Source organism: Aspergillus lucknowensis, assembly GCF_044049455.1.
Source record: "Aspergillus lucknowensis strain CBS 449.75 chromosome Unknown BJX67scaffold_6, whole genome shotgun sequence".
NCBI lineage: Eukaryota > Fungi > Ascomycota > Eurotiomycetes > Eurotiales > Aspergillaceae > Aspergillus > Aspergillus lucknowensis.
In genome coordinates, this window is record NW_027263550.1 from 57,773 (window position 1) to 75,821 (window position 18,049).

Genomic DNA, 18,049 nt, shown 5'->3' on the forward strand with positions numbered 1-18,049 from the left:
TGTTCTGTGTATATATGTCCTCGATTTCGGTGTTGGAATCTTGACCTTTTCGGATACATTCGCTTTCTACTGTGCTGTCTAGCTTGGATAACCCTTTTTTCATAACTCGCTCTTTCTTTTTCTAGCGATATATTTCTGACAGAGCCGATATTCTGTTATATAGCATTCAACATAGGCCTTCTCAACTGCATCTCAGAATATAAGAGTACGAACAAGGAGAGTCACAACAATTGCGGGAAAGAAAATCTCGTACAGACAAGTTATCTGAAACCATCCCTCCTCTTATCCTATCCAGAATAGGAACGCGTCGACGTACGGATGCATTATTATTTGCACAGGACCATCCTGAAACCCCCCAAAAAAAAGGTGCATCACTCCAGTCCTCACGTGGACGCCTCGTTGCCATAGGATACCATTTCACGTGACTTCCCAAACAGGCAATCCGCGCGATAAACAGCAACTTTGATCAGGCGGTCGGCCCGATTCACCCTCTGCAAGATAACGACAACAGACGACACTCCTGCAGGAATAATAATAATATTCTAATTCCGTCTATCAATTCGCTAAACCACCCACCAGACGATCCAAGTTAACCCGGAAACAACTTGACCGCCACAACACCTCACAACACGCCACACGATGAGCAATCGCAAATCGACGACAACGACATCCGACTCTCTCTAACCGCAAATAGAACTTAATATATCGATTGGATCGGATCGGATTGAATCGTGTCGGGCCTTGTTTTGCTAGCTATCGCGTTTCTTTTCTCTTGAGATTACCTCAATCATGGCCCGGGCTGCAGTCATCCCCCAATCCCCGCCCAAGCGCGCGACGCGTGGCCGGGGAGCAAAGGGAAGCACGGCGACGAAGACAGCGAGTAAAAGCAAGCAGGTCGCAGCCAAAGTCACGAAGGCTGCCTCTACGGCGGAACTGAAACGGAGGAATGCGCGGGCAGGGGCGGCGGCAGCGGCAGCGGAGACGAACTCGTCCGCAGAATTGGAATCGGAGGAGGAATCAGAAACGGATGATGAGATTGGTGTTATTCAGACTAAGGGGCGAGGGAGGCCGGCGGGCACTGGGTCGAGGGGGAAATCTGCGACTGCAGGTGTGGCTGCGGCTTCTACGGGTAGGCGTGGAAGGAGGGCCGCCGTTGCTCCTGCTGCTGTTCTTTCGAAGGGTGAGAGTGACGATGACGGTGACAGCGGGGATGAAGATGATGAATTAGCTCGCCTTGATGCTCCAAAGAAACGGGCGGGGAGACCGAAGACGAAGGCGTCGACAAAGGAGGAGGGGTCTACAGCGCCAAAGGCTGCGGGTTCTGCGAAGCCGAGAGGCCGGCCAAAGGGGACTACGGTGAAGCCTACTGCTGACGATGATATTCTGAAGGAGAACACGCGGAGGAATGCCAAGACACAAGATAGTGACGAGTTGTCGTCTTCCCAAGGGCCGACGCAGATCTTTATAACACCAGGCTCTGCTATGCTTCGCAGGCAGCCGAAAAAGAAGAAGACGGTCACGTTTCAGGAGATGTTAGATTCTGAGGAGGACGAGGAGGACGAGGAGATGAGCGAAACCGCTGCCCCGACCGCACGGCGTAGGAGAGGGACAATTGTCGCAAAGGACCAACACAGCCTCGCAGCTAAACCTGTTCGCAAGACACCCACGGCATCAACAAGGGGTCGCAAACCTGCAGCTGGTAAGAAGGGAGGAGCGAAGCCTCTTTCCCCGAAGAAGGCGACACAGGTTGCGAAGGGGACAATCTCATCCGCAAGCTCTGACGGCGAGGACGAATTAAACGGGGCAAAGGATGCTATCAAGCTCGTGGTTCATTCACCCCAGAAGCACGAATCAGGAAAGGCAGGACTTGGCTCTCCGGTGAGAAGAATCAATTTCACTCCCAGTAAACTGTCTAAGAAACTCGATGAGAATGGCGAACCCACTCTACCACATCCGAAGATGTTCGACTTTGGCGACTCGCAGTTCATGTCGAGCCCTGCCCGCAGACCTCCCCCATCGCCGTTCCACTTCACGATTAAAGAGACTCCCAAGCGGGCTGGTCTATCTTTCCAAGAGAGCACAAAACCTCTGGCACGGCGAGAATCCAACCAAGCTCAAGATTCTCCGCTCAGAACTTCCCCCAGGAAGGCTAAGCTGGGAACTCCAGCACGAGGCAGCCTCTTTCCCTGTGACGGAAATGGATTCACGGCACAACCAAGTTTTACCCCAGCGCAGAATTCACCTCTCAAGACATCCCCTAAAAAGGCCAGCTTCGGTGCCTCCTTTTCATCTCAGCAATTCTCGCAACAAGCCTCGAACCCATTCAAGTCTAGTCTGCTTTTGAGCCCTGCGAAGAAAGTTGGTACTCCGTTCAAGGGCTCTGTGACTCGTGTTCCCTCCTCTTTAGCGAAGGAGTCTCCACTTCAGGTTCAGAGTGAAAGCGATGACGAGACGGTGTCAATGTATGGTCAGTCCCCGCTTCGAGGGCAAGAACCGGAAGGCCCAATTGAGTTCGACGACGAAGAGTGCGAGGCACATGCGCTATCCTTAGAAGGCTTGGATGCAAGATCCTCCCCGAGTGGGGACCCTCACGGTGAAATGGATGAGAATTCAGAGGAGGATGACACAGCTCAATCGGACCAATCTGAGCATCTTAGTCAACATGACGAGGATGAAGTCTCTTCGCTCGCGGTTAAAGATCTCGCGGGGGATGAAGTCGATGTTGAGGATGCTGTGGATACTGTTGACGGGCCTGAGAATGATGCGGGAGACGCCTTGCAAATGTCGTTTGCACTAGATGCCCGTGGTGCCGAAGGCAATGACCAAGATGGAATGTACCGGCGGGTGTCGCTGAAAGACGTTTTCGAAATGGAATTGCATGGGGGCGAAAGTCATGGAGTGGATTTCGGAGTTGAGCATGAGCACACAACAGACCTACGGGAGTCAGACGCCGAAGAGGACAAGTCAACAGGTTCAGCATACCGAACCGACCTTGTTGATGGGCTTGAGGATGTCTTCGCCGAGCCTCCGACCACGGGATTCTTGAACCAACACAACACAGCAGCGATTAGTGAAGAAGATGACTGGGTCTCGGCAACCGATGATGAACTCGCGGGCGATGAACCCACTCTTCGCGAGAAAGTCGAGAAAGTCGAGAAAAACTCCACCCTTTATGGACCTGCTGACGATGACCTGATAAGCTCCGGTCCCTTCCAACCGTACGAGATTGAAGAAGTTGAAGACACGCCTTTCGTCACCTTTCTTTTGACCCACTGGGCGCCAACCCTCCCACTCGCTGACGTGTGTAATCCTTCTCCATCTCCCATGCTACAGACAGATATTACCACTTCTCTGCGTGCATCTGCAGACAGTTCGGATGCTACAACGGAAAGCCCTATTCACGAGCCACTATCTGAACACAATACCCCGACCGATCGTCACGAGGGACCTGGGCCGCCACACTCCAGTCGAGGACCACGCTTCACCTTGCTTGCCGAACAGCTAAGTCGGTGGAAAGCAAGCACGCCCGAAAAAGCCGAAGGACAACATCCGCGGCGCAGGGACGTTTTCTCCCTTGCTGGAAGGCGTAGTGGTGTTTCTGGCGTTACCCCTCGGGCTCCTAGCACGGACATTTTCGCAAATGCGCCACTCTTATCCGCATGTCGTTCGGGGACCGTGGAGCGGTCTCCTGCGAGCCTTGAGGTCCACGAAGACGGGGAGGAGCTGGCGGTCGACGTGGACCGGGACTTGGAATCAAATACCTCTGCAAGGCAGCCAATGGCCGAGATAGCGCCCGACGAAAGCCCAGATGTCGCCCTCAGGGACGCGACCCCAGAGCAGGTTGCCGAAAGCGGAGACTACCCGACCCTGAACGAACCCGGGTACGAAAAAGAGAACGACGCGATTCACCTCCCAGACCCTGCCACACCAGTCGGGGATCGACCGCTCAACACGCAGACATACCATACCGTTTCCAAAGTGCCCTTGAGACCTGAAGGAGAGATATCACCATTGAAAATATCCCGCAAGCGTGGACGCTCTCTTTCGATGACGTCTCCAGTCCGCTCTTCACCTAGGCTCCGCAATTTCGTGCTCCCTCCGGCTGGGCATCTTGCTCCTGAATCCCCTCCTCACAAATCGCGCAGGCTGCAGGGAGGCTCAATTCGGAAATCCCACAACCCTAAATCTCCACGAAAATCTGCGGAAGTCGAGCGCGCAAACCGCACTAAGACACCTTTACGCTCACCCAGCCCCTCGAAGACCCCTCGCAAGCAAGTTGCAGCCTACGATTATTACCTTCGTGGTGCTGTTGTCTTCGTGGATGTCCACACCACGGAGGGTGAAGACGCTAGCGGCATTTTCATTGAGCTTCTGCAGCAGATGGGAGCTAGGTGTATCAAGAACTGGTCGTGGAACCCGCGTCTCAGCCTATCTCCGGAGGAAGACGCCGAGCCGAGAGAAGGCAAGGTTGGTATCACCCACGTTGTCTTTAAGGATGGCGGTATCCGCACCCTGGAAAAAGTGAGGCAAGCAGGAGGACTCGTCAAATGTGTTGGCGTTGGCTGGGTTCTAGAGTATGTATCACTTCTGTGTTGAAGAGTAATCATTCTAACATGATGACAGCTGCGAGCGCGAAAACAAATGGCTTGACGAAACGCCATATGCCGTTGACAGCACCATCATCCCCCGTGGTGGTGCAAAGAGGCGGAAGAGCATGGAGCCCAGAGCCCTGAGCCACATCAATGGGACTCTCGTCAAGAACAACACGCCTAGCGGATCTGCAAGCCGCAGGCAATCCGAAGCTGCCCGAAATGCCGTTAGGAACAAAACTCCGATGTCCCGTGTTGATCGCTCCACCCCGGAAACTGCTCGAAAGTATGAGCCCGGCCACACCGAAGGAGACCAGAAGTACTGGCAGACACCTCAAACCCCCGGAGCTGCCCCTTTTGGATTTAACTTTGATAGCATTGGCATGTCGCCCGCAACACCGTTCTACCTTTCCCAGCGCTCGAAGCTTGTGCAACAGACCTGTCCTCCGAAGCAGACACAACAAGGTCTTTTCTCCAACATCGGTTTGGAAGAAGAAGAGCCATCTCAGAGATTGAAGGCGAGGTTGGAAGCTGCTAGACGGAAGAGTCTAGCGTTCAAACCCGCTATTGGAAGCCCCCTTGTAGAGTGATTGGCGTAGGGAACTTGATGTTCTCGTGACTTGGGATTTGGATGGGTGTTCCGGACCCTTTGTACCATAGCATGCATACCCTTTTGCAGGAGTGTTTGGGGATTTGGGTTCATATTATGTTTATTTTGAGAATACCCTACTTGTTGTATTGGACCGTATTTGAAATAGAGAATATGCATCTAAGCAGGTCTTTAATGTAATAATGGATACTGATCCCGAAATATCATCCGAACAACGTTTGTCAGATGCAAAACCCGAAATGCAGAGTCGGTGTAACTTTTCCAGCCATGCCTATCTTGAACCTCCTAGATTGAATTCACCTCATCACCCCCGTCCAACTCCCTATAAAACCCAGCCACCAAAAACGCCAACTCCAGCGCCTGCTTCTCGTTCAACCGCGGATCGCAAAACGTCGTATACCTCTCCCCCAGCCCTTCCTCCGTCAACCCCCCTGCCCCACCGACGCACTCCGTCACAGCCTCTCCCGTCAACTCAAGATGCATCCCACCCAAAAATGACCCAGCCGCCCGATGAATCTCCAGCGCCTGCCGCAACTCCGAGAGAATATCCGTGAAATGCCGCGTCTTCACGCCCGCGGGCGTCGTCTGCGTGTTCCCGTGCATGGGGTCGCACTGCCAGACGGGGATGTGGCGGCCGCCTGTGGACTGCACGGCGGCGATGTGCCCGGGGAGGTGGGCGGCGATTTTGGAGGCGCCGTACCGCGAGATTAAGGTGACTTTTCCGATTTCGTGGGAGGGGTTGACGGTGTCGAGGAGGGTGATTAAATCCTGGGGTGACAGGGAGGGGCCGATTTTTATGCCGATGGGGTTGGCGATTCCGCGGAAGAATTCGACGTGGGCGCCTGTTAGTTGGCGGGTGCGGTCGCCAATCCAGAGGAAGTGGGAGGAGGTGGCGTAGTAGGATTTTGAGGGGGGTGTTGGTGCTGTTGCTGTTGCCGTTGCCGTTGCTGGTTGTGGTGGTGGTGGTGGTGGTGCTGTCGAGGGGTGCGGGTGGGAATGGGAGGGTGGTGGGGTTGGGTCCTTGAGGAGACGGGTGAGGCTTGTTTCGTATTCGAGGAGGAGGCCCTCGTGGCTTGTGTAGATGTCTACTGTCTCGACGCCGCGGTCGGTGTCGATGCCGACGGTTTGCATGAAGCGGAGGGCGTCTTTGACTCTGTTTACGATGCGCTCGTACTTCTCTTTGATCGAGGGCGTGATGACGTGGCCAAGACCCCAGTCTAGCGGGGAGTGCAGGTCTGCGAGGCCTGAAGAGAGAGAGGCGCGAATGTAGTTGAGGGATGCGGCGGAGTGGAAGTACGCAGAGACGAGACGGGAGGGGTCTGGACGGCGGGAATCAGGCGTGGCGTCGAAGCCGTTGATGTTGTCTCCGCGGAAGGAGGGCATCTCGACGCCGTTGACTAGCTCCATAGGGCTTGATCGGGGTCTAGAAGAGTTAGCTTCACACGGCGCTGGTCGAAGAAATGTCGGACGACTTACTTGGCAAATTGACCTGCGATCCGGGCGATGCGGACGACCGGCATATTTGCTCCTGGTGACGTTAATATCTGGGCCAGCATTGAGGCGGGGGGTGGTCTTCCTACCCCAAATCAAAACCAGACTCATCTGAAGGAGAAGCTTGACCTTGGCCTCGATCATGTCCTGATTGCAGTAGTCAAACAGCTCCGCACAGTCACCTGGAGGCCATGTTAGAAGGGGCCACCCGCAGTCGAGACGCCAGCCATACCTCCTTGTAGGACAAAGGCTTTGCCGAGTGCGACGTTCTTCAGGCTCTTCTTCAGGTTGGCAATCTACCCGAGTTAGTCATATCCATCGTACGAATCCCGATCAGACGCAAGGAATCATGAAAAGAGTAGAGATACACACCTCTTGTGTAGTGACCAGCGGAGGCAATTTCTCGAGCTTCTGCAGCGCCGATTGAACGCCCTCGGGGTCGTCATAGACAACCTCCTGCTTGATGGGCTTCGAAGCCCAAGCTGTCACAACCAACCGTCAGTCAGCCCGTGCTCATGGCGAGAAAAATAAACAACTCACATCTTGGGCTCCAATCGTCGGCGCCCATTGCTGTGAAGCTGATCCTCAAAGCGAATAGAGAGAGTGTGTTGCGAGAAAGCCAGGACTCGGCTGCGTCGTCACAGCTGGCGAGCAGTCAAGATGGCGGTCAATGAATGACTCAAATAAGGGATTTTCAGATGGCCCTGGGCAATAATCGCAACATTTAAGTTAATCCGTTCAATAGTCCTGCAAAAAAGAAACTCACCCGCGGTTATTTGCGGCCTGAGTCATCAAAGATCACGTGGATCCGGAGATGCAAAATCACGTGATCGCCTGGGCCCTCAAGGCGCATGCAAAGGTCTGTGCACAGCTGGAGCTGCTTCTACACTGCTCTGCCTGTGTTCTTTATATTTTCAAACTCTATACATACCTGCTGCACCACAGTCCCGGAGGTTGCAGTCTGAGCCTGAGATACAATATATACATCTCATTATGACAAGCCTTTCGCGCACAAGCCCGGTTCAATATATTGCAACCCTAACTAATACCTCCTTGTCGAACTGACACCAACTGTCACCGATTCCCCCTGCCGATAAATCTTCCCATTCCCATTCCCATTCATCGGCGGCGGCGGCGGCGACGAGGTAGCTGCGGAGGGTTGCGTAATATATCTGGCTCTGTTAGTACCGGGCATCGATCGAGGATGGTGGACTGACTACCTTGAGCCAGGCGGGATGGAAGTAGGAGAAAGTGCTCTTCGTATTCTCCTTGAGTCAAGAAGAGACCCCAAATCCCATCCTTGGCGCGAGCTATGTAATGAATCGACAGTACTTTTAATCTGAGTCGAGCCGTGCCGTCCGTCCGACGACGAGACTAGCCAGGAGCGGGATATGAAGAACGACCCACGAGATGAATCAAGACAGGCAAGGCAGGAGAGTTGAGACACCCTTATTCCCCACGCTGCGTTATACTCCACAAAGACCAGGGTCAGTGCAGAGTTGGCAGCTGTGAAGGCTGAGCTAGGGCTGCACCATCGCTCTCAGTGGGCCAGCCAGTCGGCTGTGTCGAGATCCAGTTGCATCCCACTGTTTGGAAATGGCCCCAGGGGAGTCAATTAGCGATACTAATGGCCTCGCGTGTCAGGATTCTGATGCCCTCAAACACCCCCGGCAAATATTGCTTCACAAGTAACAACTCACATAGTACCGTACCCCCAGTAAACCCACAAACTGCTGGCTCTCCCAGAAAGTCATCACCACCCCGTCAACCACCCACGAAGTCGCCCGACTCCTAGCCCTAACCCGCTAGCTACCCAGGCGCAACATCCTCCATCCGCGGCAGCAGGCGATCTCCACATCCCCAGGGTTCGCGAGAAAACGACCGCGGCATCGTGATCGCCTTTTCCATGTTTACGCAGCTCGAGCTGTCCTCGGACAGGACGACCGTTGACATCGGGTTGGGCCTTCGCTGGCTGGATCTGGAGGTGTAGAGGGAGCTTGATTCGATGCGTATGCGCTGACGGGTCACATTGAGAAGAGTACCGGAGGTTGGCCTGCCGGGGTTCTTGCTGGGTGGTGGACTTTTTGTTTCAGAATAGCGAGCATGGCTTGGGGTTGGGGTGTATGGATGTTGTTGATTATGAGGTACGCCGTTGAAGGAAACTTACTGTTAGTGTCACGCTGGTATACTGTACTCCCCAACAAAATCTGGACCGCGGGCAGCGTCTACGCCTCATCCCAAAAAGCGCGTCCTCATCACGGCCCTACTACCTTAATGACCTACTCTTCCTTGATCGAGAACGACAACAAGGCCAGGCCAGGCGTCGCTGATCTGGCGGACGCTCGGCCACTCAACCCTCCTGGTCTTCTTCTACAGCGCGGCCGTCAAGAGACCCGATGTCGTTAGAGTATTCGAAGTATGCGACTAGGGACCAGGACCCGCTGGCGAGTTATAAGGGGGGAGGATCTCAGGAGACTCAAGGCGATTGCGAGCCGGTATAACCCTGAGGGGGTATTTCAGGTCTTGCAGAATTTTGGGGGGGTTGCTTTCTAGGGCGGTGCTTGTAGACAGATCCTAGGTAGGTGGTTAGGGAAGGTGAGTGGGAGCTTGAATTAGATATAAGTTACTGTAGTTGTGACGATACTATGAATACCCACGATTGGACATTCCCGATAAGTAACACGAAGACTGGCGTGATATATATATATACCGTGCCCGAGCAACTCCGGTCCGAAAATAAGACGAGAATCCTGCTAATGTAATCATACAGATGTCGAAAACCCTTTGCAAGTCGTACCTAAATGCAACCCAAGCGGATAATAATGCTAGGAAGCGTTCGATATCCAAGCATAGATCCAATAAGTAGCGACGAAATGTGTATAAGGTAACCAAATCATTAGTCGTATCAAGAAAAGTCAACAGCGTTCGATGCCGAAGCTTATGTATGCCCTTGGTGCGGCCGCCCGTCGGAATCGGTAGAGAAAGCCTCTTGGTTGAAAGGTCCTGGCTGCGTCTGAGACTGGTACGCCATCCCAGGTTCATATGTTGGAAGGTGTCCGCTCACGGCCGGGTTATGTGTCTGTGTGTAGCCCTGCTGCATCTCGTACCCATCGGTAACATCTTCTTCACTCGACGAGGAATACGTGTCCCCGTACGATCGACGAGGATAGATATTCGTAACATAAGGATGTGTCTGCGGCGGAGGGTACGATGTGGAGAGTCCCGCGGCCTCTGGATTTTCGGAAACGCCCGGTTGATGCATCCGCTCCTCCTCAGGGTTTCGGAGTGCGACAGTGCTGTCGTTCGCGCCTCCGAAGTAGTCTTGCGGATACGCCGGTGAAGTGCCCCACGATCGGATCGGGTGAGCCCGCCCTTTCTTCCAGGGCTCCGAAAGCGATGGGAAGTACTGGCGGTATGATATAATGGCGCAGACGATGCCTAGCAGCGAGCCGGAAATCACATCGAACGGGTGGTGCCTGGCATCCATGATCCGCGACACCGCGATGAGCGTCGCGCCGAGGCAAGGGAACATGACCAAGAACATCTTCCAGACTTCGCCTTTGTTATCCATGATATGTAGCTTGCCGCCCAGCCAGAGTGATAGGAAAAAGAGTCCTGCGAAAGATGCTAGTTATTCGGTCAGCGAAAGTATACAAAGTAAGAGGAGAAGTCTCACAGCTACTATGGCCTGCAACTAGTTAGTAAACGCATCGCACAATGTTCGGCTAGAAGCATACCAGAAGGCCACGATCGAAACCCATCCTTAAGCAGATGCGGGTCACCAGTGCATATACTCGAATCCGACAGCCCGTACGGAAACCCATCCTCGCTCCCCTGTCGGGGCTTGCACCGATCAATGATATCCGGCCGAGGCTTGCCGCAGGCATTCTTGAGCGCTTGCGTAATGACGAAAGCCAACGCCTGCGAGAGAATGAGCCCCAGGAATCCGCAGTTGAGTTCCCACAGCCTATCCTTCCACCGATATGGGCCCATAAGCCTCCTCTTCCCAGTCGACTGATGCACCGGCTTGTTATGCGAGAACAGTCCATCGATAAACAGTGTGTAAATGGCAATTATGACGAGCGGGCCTCCCCCGGAACAAGCGACGGCGGCGGCAATCGATATACGCTCGTGCTCGGCATATGGGTATTGGAGGGAGGTGTTGCGTAATGAGAAGTGCTGGTGGTATGGCTCGATTCTATCTAGGATGTAGAACCCGACGACACAGGCGCTGGGTTGGATTAGCTCGTTGGTCGCGGCATCCGCAGCGGGTCAGCGGAAGAGACATACACGAGAATGACATAGTCGAGGATATATCTGTCGGGAAATGAGGTTAGTAAAAATCCTTGGAGTCTCTCAACAATGCAAAGTCAACTCACGAGATCACAACTCGCGGCCTTAAGCGGCGCTTCGAGAAGGGGAGTTTCGACGGAAGGCGGTCCATCTGGCCGGGCGATGCTGGAAGATCTACTTCGGGGAATGCTGGTCAACGCAGAGCACAGAGCAGAAGAGCAAAAATCTTGGGATGGAGAGGCCGGCGGGAGAGCGATTCAGGAAAGTGTGCACGTGGAGGAAAGCGATGAGAGAAAAGAAAGACGGTTTTCAAAAGAAAAATCAGATGACGAAGCTCAGGAGAGAAAGGAAGCAGAATCAAGAAAACAAAGCATCTTGGCTGGAGGTCAGGGCCCAATCCATGGACGACGCTCCCTCCACTCCACAGTGGCAGAGCAACCTTGGAAGTGGCAGAGTGGGCTCCTCTTGCGTGTTGCCTATAAATATGTCAGTTGCAGATCCATCTCCTCCACAAATCCTCGAGCGCCGAGACTAATGGGATCCCCGTCCAGGGTCAGAATTAAAGAACCAGCCACAATGTCGCTGTGTTTTTCCCCAAATAAGCTATACGATCTCACGACTCACGCGCTGGACCTTGATGGCTTTGATGAGAATTAAGCGCCCTCAAGCTCCCGATGAGAGTTTGCGGACCCATGCTGCCAAGAATGCTCAGGCAGACACCATTCCGCGCCCGCAGACTCGTCGAAGAATGTTCAGCTCTTGGATATCCGACGAATAATGGAGTGAAATGACTTGCAAGTTAAAGCAGAATAACTAATTGATCTGACACAAATCACGTTGAAGGCTAACCGTTTACAAATTATTGATCTACTCAACAACGCCAATCCTTGCGAGCGACTCCGCTTTGGACCGAACAGGACAGCCCAATAGCATCCGCATCCATCCGTTTTCCACCTTCCCGTTAGCACTTGGTGATATACAGACCGATCCTAGATGACAAGTTAGCCACTGTTCGAGGTCGGGAGCTTCCGGCGATACTCACGGCGAAGGATTGTAGTCTTCGAAGTACTCTAGATTGGTGCTCCCGGCATTCGACATCTCATAACCGACCGTCTGGCCGGCCGGGCACTCAAATCTGCAAATGGAATAGGAGTTACCAGGCGCGATGGTGAATTCGCCAAAGTTCTCGCTGATTTGAGGAGCGTTGTTATACGTCGTAGAGGTGCTAGCCGGCGTGGTCACGCTGCCGAACTGGACCCTGCCGTCACCGCTAAAGGAGAAGGCGGAAGTCTCAAGCTCTTCTTGCTTGGGGAATAGGAAGACAAGACTGCACGTCCTTCCAGCATCCGTCGCAGGAACGTCAAAGTTGAAGATGGTCGAGACAGTTGGCGATACGGTTCCGTTCAAAGAAGTGCCTGAGGCACCATCGGGTGAGGACGAATCGACAGGCACAATCAGATGAGGGAATTCATAGTCTCCAGAGAGATCAGTCGGGCAGCACTCTCCAGATGGCTGGGGCTGCGGGGGCTGCGACGACTGGGGAGGGGAGGGAGATTCAGAAGGCTGAGGCTGAGGTGTTCCCGACGGTGGAGGCTGCACCGGAATCGAAGGGGATTCCGAAGGCTGAGGTTGGACACCAGTCCCCGTCGACGGGGAGTGAGGACCAGGCGACTGGGATCCTGGAACCCCCGGAGTTATAGACTCCCCAGGGATAGGGACGCCAGGCGTCTCAGGAGGACACGGAAGAGTGACGGTTGTGGTTGTGAAGACAGTCTCTGTCTCGCATTCTGGGCAAGCAGTGCCTCCGCCGGGAGCACCAGGCCCTTCGGTTCCCGGCACACTCGGTGGCGGGGTGACAACTGGAACAGTGCCTGTACTTTCACATGGTCCAACTAGACTTTCCGGTCCAGGGCAAGTAGGGGCTGGTGAGACGACTGGGACAGTAGTGGTGCCTTCTCCGGGGCCACTTGGGGATGGGGAGACAACTGGAACGGTGGCTGTGCCTGTACCAGGACCGCCAGGGCTTTCTGTTGGAGCGCCAGGTGATGGGCAGATAGCCGGAACGGTGCCAGTACCTCCACCAGGACCACCGGGAACCCCCGTCGGGCAACCTTCTGGGATCGTCCCAGTGCCACCTCCAGGACCACCTGGACCACCGGGCCCTCCAGTTGGGACACCAGAAGATGGGGATGGTGAGCCGCCAGGAGCAGTAGTAGGCACCTGACCAGGTCCCTCTGACCCCGGAGTGCTGGCTGATGGCGAGACGATGGGAGCAGTCGACGTAGATTGGGGCCCAGGCGATGACGGAACACCTGGAGCTGTAGAACTAGGGCCCGTGCCGGCACACGCATCTGCATTGAGTTGCACAGGGCGGCACATTGTGACATCGGCACTCTCAGTAGTGTAGATGTTCAGCCCCCCGTTTTGGCCGGTTTCGCAGGCCACGAAATCGGTACTTCCATTGTATTCCAGCTGGCCGTTCGGGTTGACAGAGAATCCTGGCGTACAAATACCACCTTCATCACATTGGAACTGTGTTGTGGGAGCTGTGACAGGAATGAAACCGTTAGCAAACACTCGACAGAGAACGAGCACCTATAATCCATGACCTACGAGTCAGTATACAGCCACGCCCATGGCCATCAGTGATAGTGCCGCCGGGGCCAATGCAGAACTGAGCCGGAGGCAAGCTGCCCCCGATACGGTTCTGTCCATCGTCAAGCTGCCCGATAGTTCCAGAAGCTCCGCCGGACGCGGTGAGGTGGAAGCAGCAACCGTTGCTGCTGGGAAGTGCGTTGGCACCAGCAGCAAAGGCCGCTAAAGTAACGAAATTCCTCATGGTTGAAAGCGAACGAACCCCGAGAAACGAGTGGATGGGGAAGAGTAAGAGCTGATTCTTCACCTATATTCGAGATGGCAAGGTACCCTGCGGAAGAAAGAGGCTGGATTTATAACACTGGATGGATTCTCTAGATACCACTTGAATAGAGACGGATAGCCTAGAAGCAGTCGCATAGATAAAGAAGGGCAAAGCAGTACATCATCGTCCCCAGTCATAACCTCGAAGCGGCAAACCTTCGGCAGACACCGAAAGGATAGTCCAGAGCTGTTGACCTGATGACAGCATAAATCCGCTGTTTGTTTCGTGTCCGAGAATTCCGGGCCCTGAAACTTCGAAGGATGATGGATCCATACGTCACCGAGTCTGCGGTAGTGGAGGTCATTCTCAAATTATACATCGGGATATATCTCCCTGCCAGCCATCCGGACCAATACAGGGAATCAGTCAACAGAGTACCAGGGTGGGTCATCCGAAGTAACTGGGCCGGATGTAGCCCTGCCCTGGTGAGCGTTTTTCGAGACATGGTTGAGGTCCGCGAGAGTTGTAGCAAGGCAAAGTCCCTGTCCATGGATCCAATACATGGATAAATGGGTGGGCATTCAAAGCACCACGCCTTTACTTATTCGCACTTGATAATTGAAATGCGAGTATCCATCCCCTAACCGCACTGAGGAAAGGTACGATGATGCGACAAATCGCGCTGTAGGCCTTCAGCCCTACGCCAACAGGAGATGACTATGCTGGGTTGTCCATAGGGCTAGTATTGAACCCCGTTCTTGATGAGCGGCGTTTTTCTCGCACCAAGAAGTGCCGCAGAGGGCATCCACGACATTCCATGTGGATTTAGGAGTCTCCATGATTGCTTGATGATTTGATTTGTGATATCATTGGTGTGATCGTGGGCCTGAATGGTGAAGTAAATCCACGTTAAATCGTCATCAGCGAGAAGAGCTGAATACTCCGTATTGTACGGGGACAGCGGAAACACCATGGACGGGGAAACCATGGCCATCACGTGGTTATATACCACCTTGTATACTATCCAAGGGGGGTAGGAGAATGGTATATAGTGCTGAGCAACCTGATTGGGTATACCATCTGGTATACTATCCCGAGGGTAGGAGAGTGGTAGGAAACCAGGGCATATAAGGACGCTCATTACTACTGTGTCTAGCTTTCCTATCTTCGTGATCAAAATACTTGTTATCTCAGAGTAACGTACTATAGTCGGCCCTGCTCTTTCACCTCGACTTCACCCATACCGTGACGCCATCCTCATACTGGTTGCAGATTCTCGCACCCTGCAGAGGTAAGCCAAGATGTCAAGCCGATATTCCGGAAGTCCCGTGTGAAGGCCCGGGGTTAGGGAAGCGTCGAGAGGTCGATCTTCCCGTAACAATAACATTATTAAGAATATTATGGGAACTAACACTATTTCACGAGCTAGGTCAGGAAAGGGATATTTTCAAATCCATGTTCAGTGCCTGGATTCAAGGCTCTAGCGCTTGTCGGCCAATAGGACTATTAGATAACTGTCCATTGAAAGGAGCCGCCACGAGCTAAAATAGGACCTGCAGTTTAGTTAGATACAAAAGTACAAGGTGCATACTGGTAAACACAATTACTTTCAGTAATAGACCAATCAACCCCCCGCCTCCAAATCGCGCAGATACGGTATTGGAGAGTTGCTACTCAAGAAGCTAATTACCTGGCTCTGTGATGCTTTTTGCTGCTCACAACTAAACCCCTACTAATGCAACCCCATTGGATACTTTAATCAAGAACTACAAATTATTCTTTGTTATTCGCCGCAAAAGCCGCTACTGTTCCAGCTTAAAGACCATGCCTCCCATCCCAGTCTTCACACATGACTACCACCCCGTAGTCCGCCATCTCAAGGATGCCCCCGTCTGTGCACGATGTGGGTGTTGTGCCTGAGAAGGAGCGCTGCCGCTTTCCAACCACAGATTTCCATACTTTCCGGGATGGTGTCATCACGCATGAAGCCTTTATATTTTCTGTTCTATCTCTGGTTGTCTGTTCGGCTCTGTCTGTCTTTCGGACTCATTGAGAGGTCCTGAGTTGGAGGACCGCGGTGGCTAGCTTGAATGCCAGTCTGGCTTTTCTTGGGGAGAAATGCGCGCCTTGATCGATCGCCAATGGAATATAGGGCCCAACAACGGCGGGTCAGAGTGTCAGCATATGGAGCACACTTTCATTAGGTCCAAGTATTTCAGAGTTCTAACCGCAGGCCGTTCTTATGAAGCTTCGAAATAATTTGTCCCAATTTCACGTTAAACAAACAAATCAGATTGCTTTTTGATTCTCTCCCCAAATCATCGCCGACTCAGTCTGAATTCCAATAATCACCACCGTCATCATCCGCTTCCGCGGCTTGTATCCGCATCTTCTCCGCTGCAATAACTTGTTCCTTCTCAGCGATCATGCCGTCGTTGGTCACGGCTGCTAATTGCCCCTGGTGGCGATCGCGAACAGCTTTGGGCTGGCCCAATAGCTGGAGCGAGACATTGTTGGTCTCTACCTATCTGACGAAAGATAACAGCCTGCGCTTCTTCTGCCCCTTGGACGATTGCGTCTTGGTCCTCAGGAGGCAACTGAGGTAAAGTTGGATCCGCCAATGCATTCTCAAATTCTTTGATCCTACTGCCATATCCCTCGATAAGTTTGTTAGTTTTGTTCCTTATGGTATTCCGGATACCCTGCTGAGCGTCCTGACTGTATTTGCTCAGTTTCATTGTCCGAGACGTCACTGTTTCCTTATCATCGATTCGTGCCATCTCGTCAACTAGCTTGAACCCAGGGGTGATGTAGTCATCATTGGCCTTGATATACATGTTGGCAATGTCGACGTATAACTCGAAGTGTGCCGCCACATTGAGTGCATAGCTATAAATATTCTCAAGCTCAAGCTGCTCGAGTAGTTTCCCATCAACCCGAGCCTCGCTGCCGGCTTGGACGTAGCTTTTAAACGGAGCGACCTCGTACTTGACTGCCGCGTCAATCAGCCGCGAAATCATGCTGAAGAACAGGATCAAAGTCGCCAAGTTGTCTTTCAATTTGCTCAGGTGCAGTACGCAGTCCCGTAGAACTCGCCGTACATCATCCTGTTACACCATAATTAGTCTTCTCAGCTCGAAGGAGCTCTATCGGGCCGACGTACCAAAGTGAGTTTCTTATTCGCGAGTGCCTTAAGCTCAATTTGAAGCTTGGTGAGTTCAGTTTGGGTGGACATCAAGGCGTCGTTCATTTTCAGCAGGACCGCTTGGTCGGTTTGGTAGGCTTTCAGCGTTGAAGCGCTCTTTGCCCGTGCCGCTTCGATCACTTGTGAGTCCAGATCGGTCCGAGATTGTATCCTTGCCTTCTGAACCTCCGTGTCGGGGAAGAGCACGGTGGTTTGTGTCGCGCTGGATGCCTCGGCGGTAGCTCTCAGTTTACGCGTCCGACTTAATGCTCCTTTGACTTTCTTCTGCCATTTTTTCACTGTGGTCGAGTCTTTCTTTAGCTTTCCCGGTGCGTTTAAACTGCTCAACTTCTTCCCCTCTTCTTCGAGCCCGGTGGACACGTATCAACAAACTCGCGGTCAGAAATATGAAAGTAGAGGAGACAAAGCTGCACAGTAATACCTCGATGCCTTCCTTCAGCGATTTCAATAATGATCTCCCGGTCTGGCTCGCTTTTTCATCTGCCGCGTTGCGAATACTCCTATTTGAGCCTTTCAACAACGCTTTGACGGTTCCGAGCCTGAGCTTTGCCGCCTTTTTCGGTTTCTTATCGACTTTGTCTCCTCCTTCAGTCTTGCTGTTGACCGTACCGCCCAAGGCGAGCGCCCAATCTACCCCGTGTTCACCGTCACAATTGACAATCTAACTAAGCGCCTCCAGGGCAGTGACAATTCCTCCACAGCGTACCATGGCCGGGTCTTCTTAGGGTTGTGGTTGAGAGGGAGGCAATGGGAGTGACAACACTCCCATTTACCCTCTCACAGATCGATACAATCCTCGAGAAGTCTGCAGCGACTCGATATGAACTTCTATTCTTTGCAACTTAACCCCTATATTTAAGCTTCATTACCGCCCGACTTAGTGGACAATTCGTCGCTGCAAGTTCTTTTAGAGCGCCAGCAATCAAGCTCTGTGCGATGACACGAAAGGGGGTAGAGGAATACGCCTGGTTCTTCTGCTCTGCTAATATCCTGGCTACCAG

At 53.1% G+C, this 18,049-nt stretch overlaps 4 protein-coding genes across 4 annotated transcripts; 1 reads left to right on the top strand and 3 right to left on the bottom strand.

The window, feature by feature from the left end:
- Window positions 1–502: 502 nt before the first annotated feature.
- Window positions 503–5,357, top strand: BJX67DRAFT_344920 (uncharacterized protein). Its single transcript, XM_071028308.1, has 2 exons — window positions 503–4,574; window positions 4,624–5,357. The coding sequence occupies exons 1-2, from the start codon at window positions 790–792 to the stop codon at window positions 5,177–5,179; spliced, it is 4,341 nt and encodes a 1,446-aa protein (XP_070889190.1). The 5' UTR covers window positions 503–789; the 3' UTR covers window positions 5,180–5,357.
- Window positions 5,041–7,426, bottom strand: BJX67DRAFT_277367 (3-deoxy-7-phosphoheptulonate synthase class II). The gene is made up of 6 exons (XM_071026586.1): window positions 7,231–7,426; window positions 7,063–7,172; window positions 6,923–6,986; window positions 6,780–6,872; window positions 6,676–6,727; window positions 5,041–6,622 (listed from the first exon to the last, which is right to left on the bottom strand). Exons 1-6 carry the CDS (start codon window positions 7,256–7,258, stop codon window positions 5,485–5,487), a joined length of 1,485 nt encoding a protein of 494 aa, XP_070889191.1. The 5' UTR covers window positions 7,259–7,426; the 3' UTR covers window positions 5,041–5,484.
- Window positions 7,427–9,628: 2,202 nt separating this feature from the next.
- BJX67DRAFT_370228 (ubiquitin 3 binding protein But2 C-terminal domain-containing protein) lies at window positions 9,629–13,822 on the bottom strand (the record flags this gene model as incomplete). The annotated part of the gene is made up of 5 exons (XM_071030889.1): window positions 9,629–10,317; window positions 10,428–10,921; window positions 12,026–12,711; window positions 13,204–13,529; window positions 13,597–13,822. The coding sequence occupies 5 exons, from the start codon at window positions 13,820–13,822 to the stop codon at window positions 9,629–9,631; spliced, it is 2,421 nt and encodes an 806-aa protein (XP_070889192.1).
- Window positions 13,823–16,172: 2,350 nt separating this feature from the next.
- Window positions 16,173–17,093, bottom strand: BJX67DRAFT_378206 (uncharacterized protein; the record flags this gene model as incomplete). Its single annotated transcript, XM_071032302.1, has 3 exons — window positions 16,173–16,328; window positions 16,387–16,950; window positions 17,007–17,093. 3 exons carry the CDS (start codon window positions 17,091–17,093, stop codon window positions 16,173–16,175), a joined length of 807 nt encoding a protein of 268 aa, XP_070889193.1.
- Window positions 17,094–18,049: the final 956 nt, after the last annotated feature.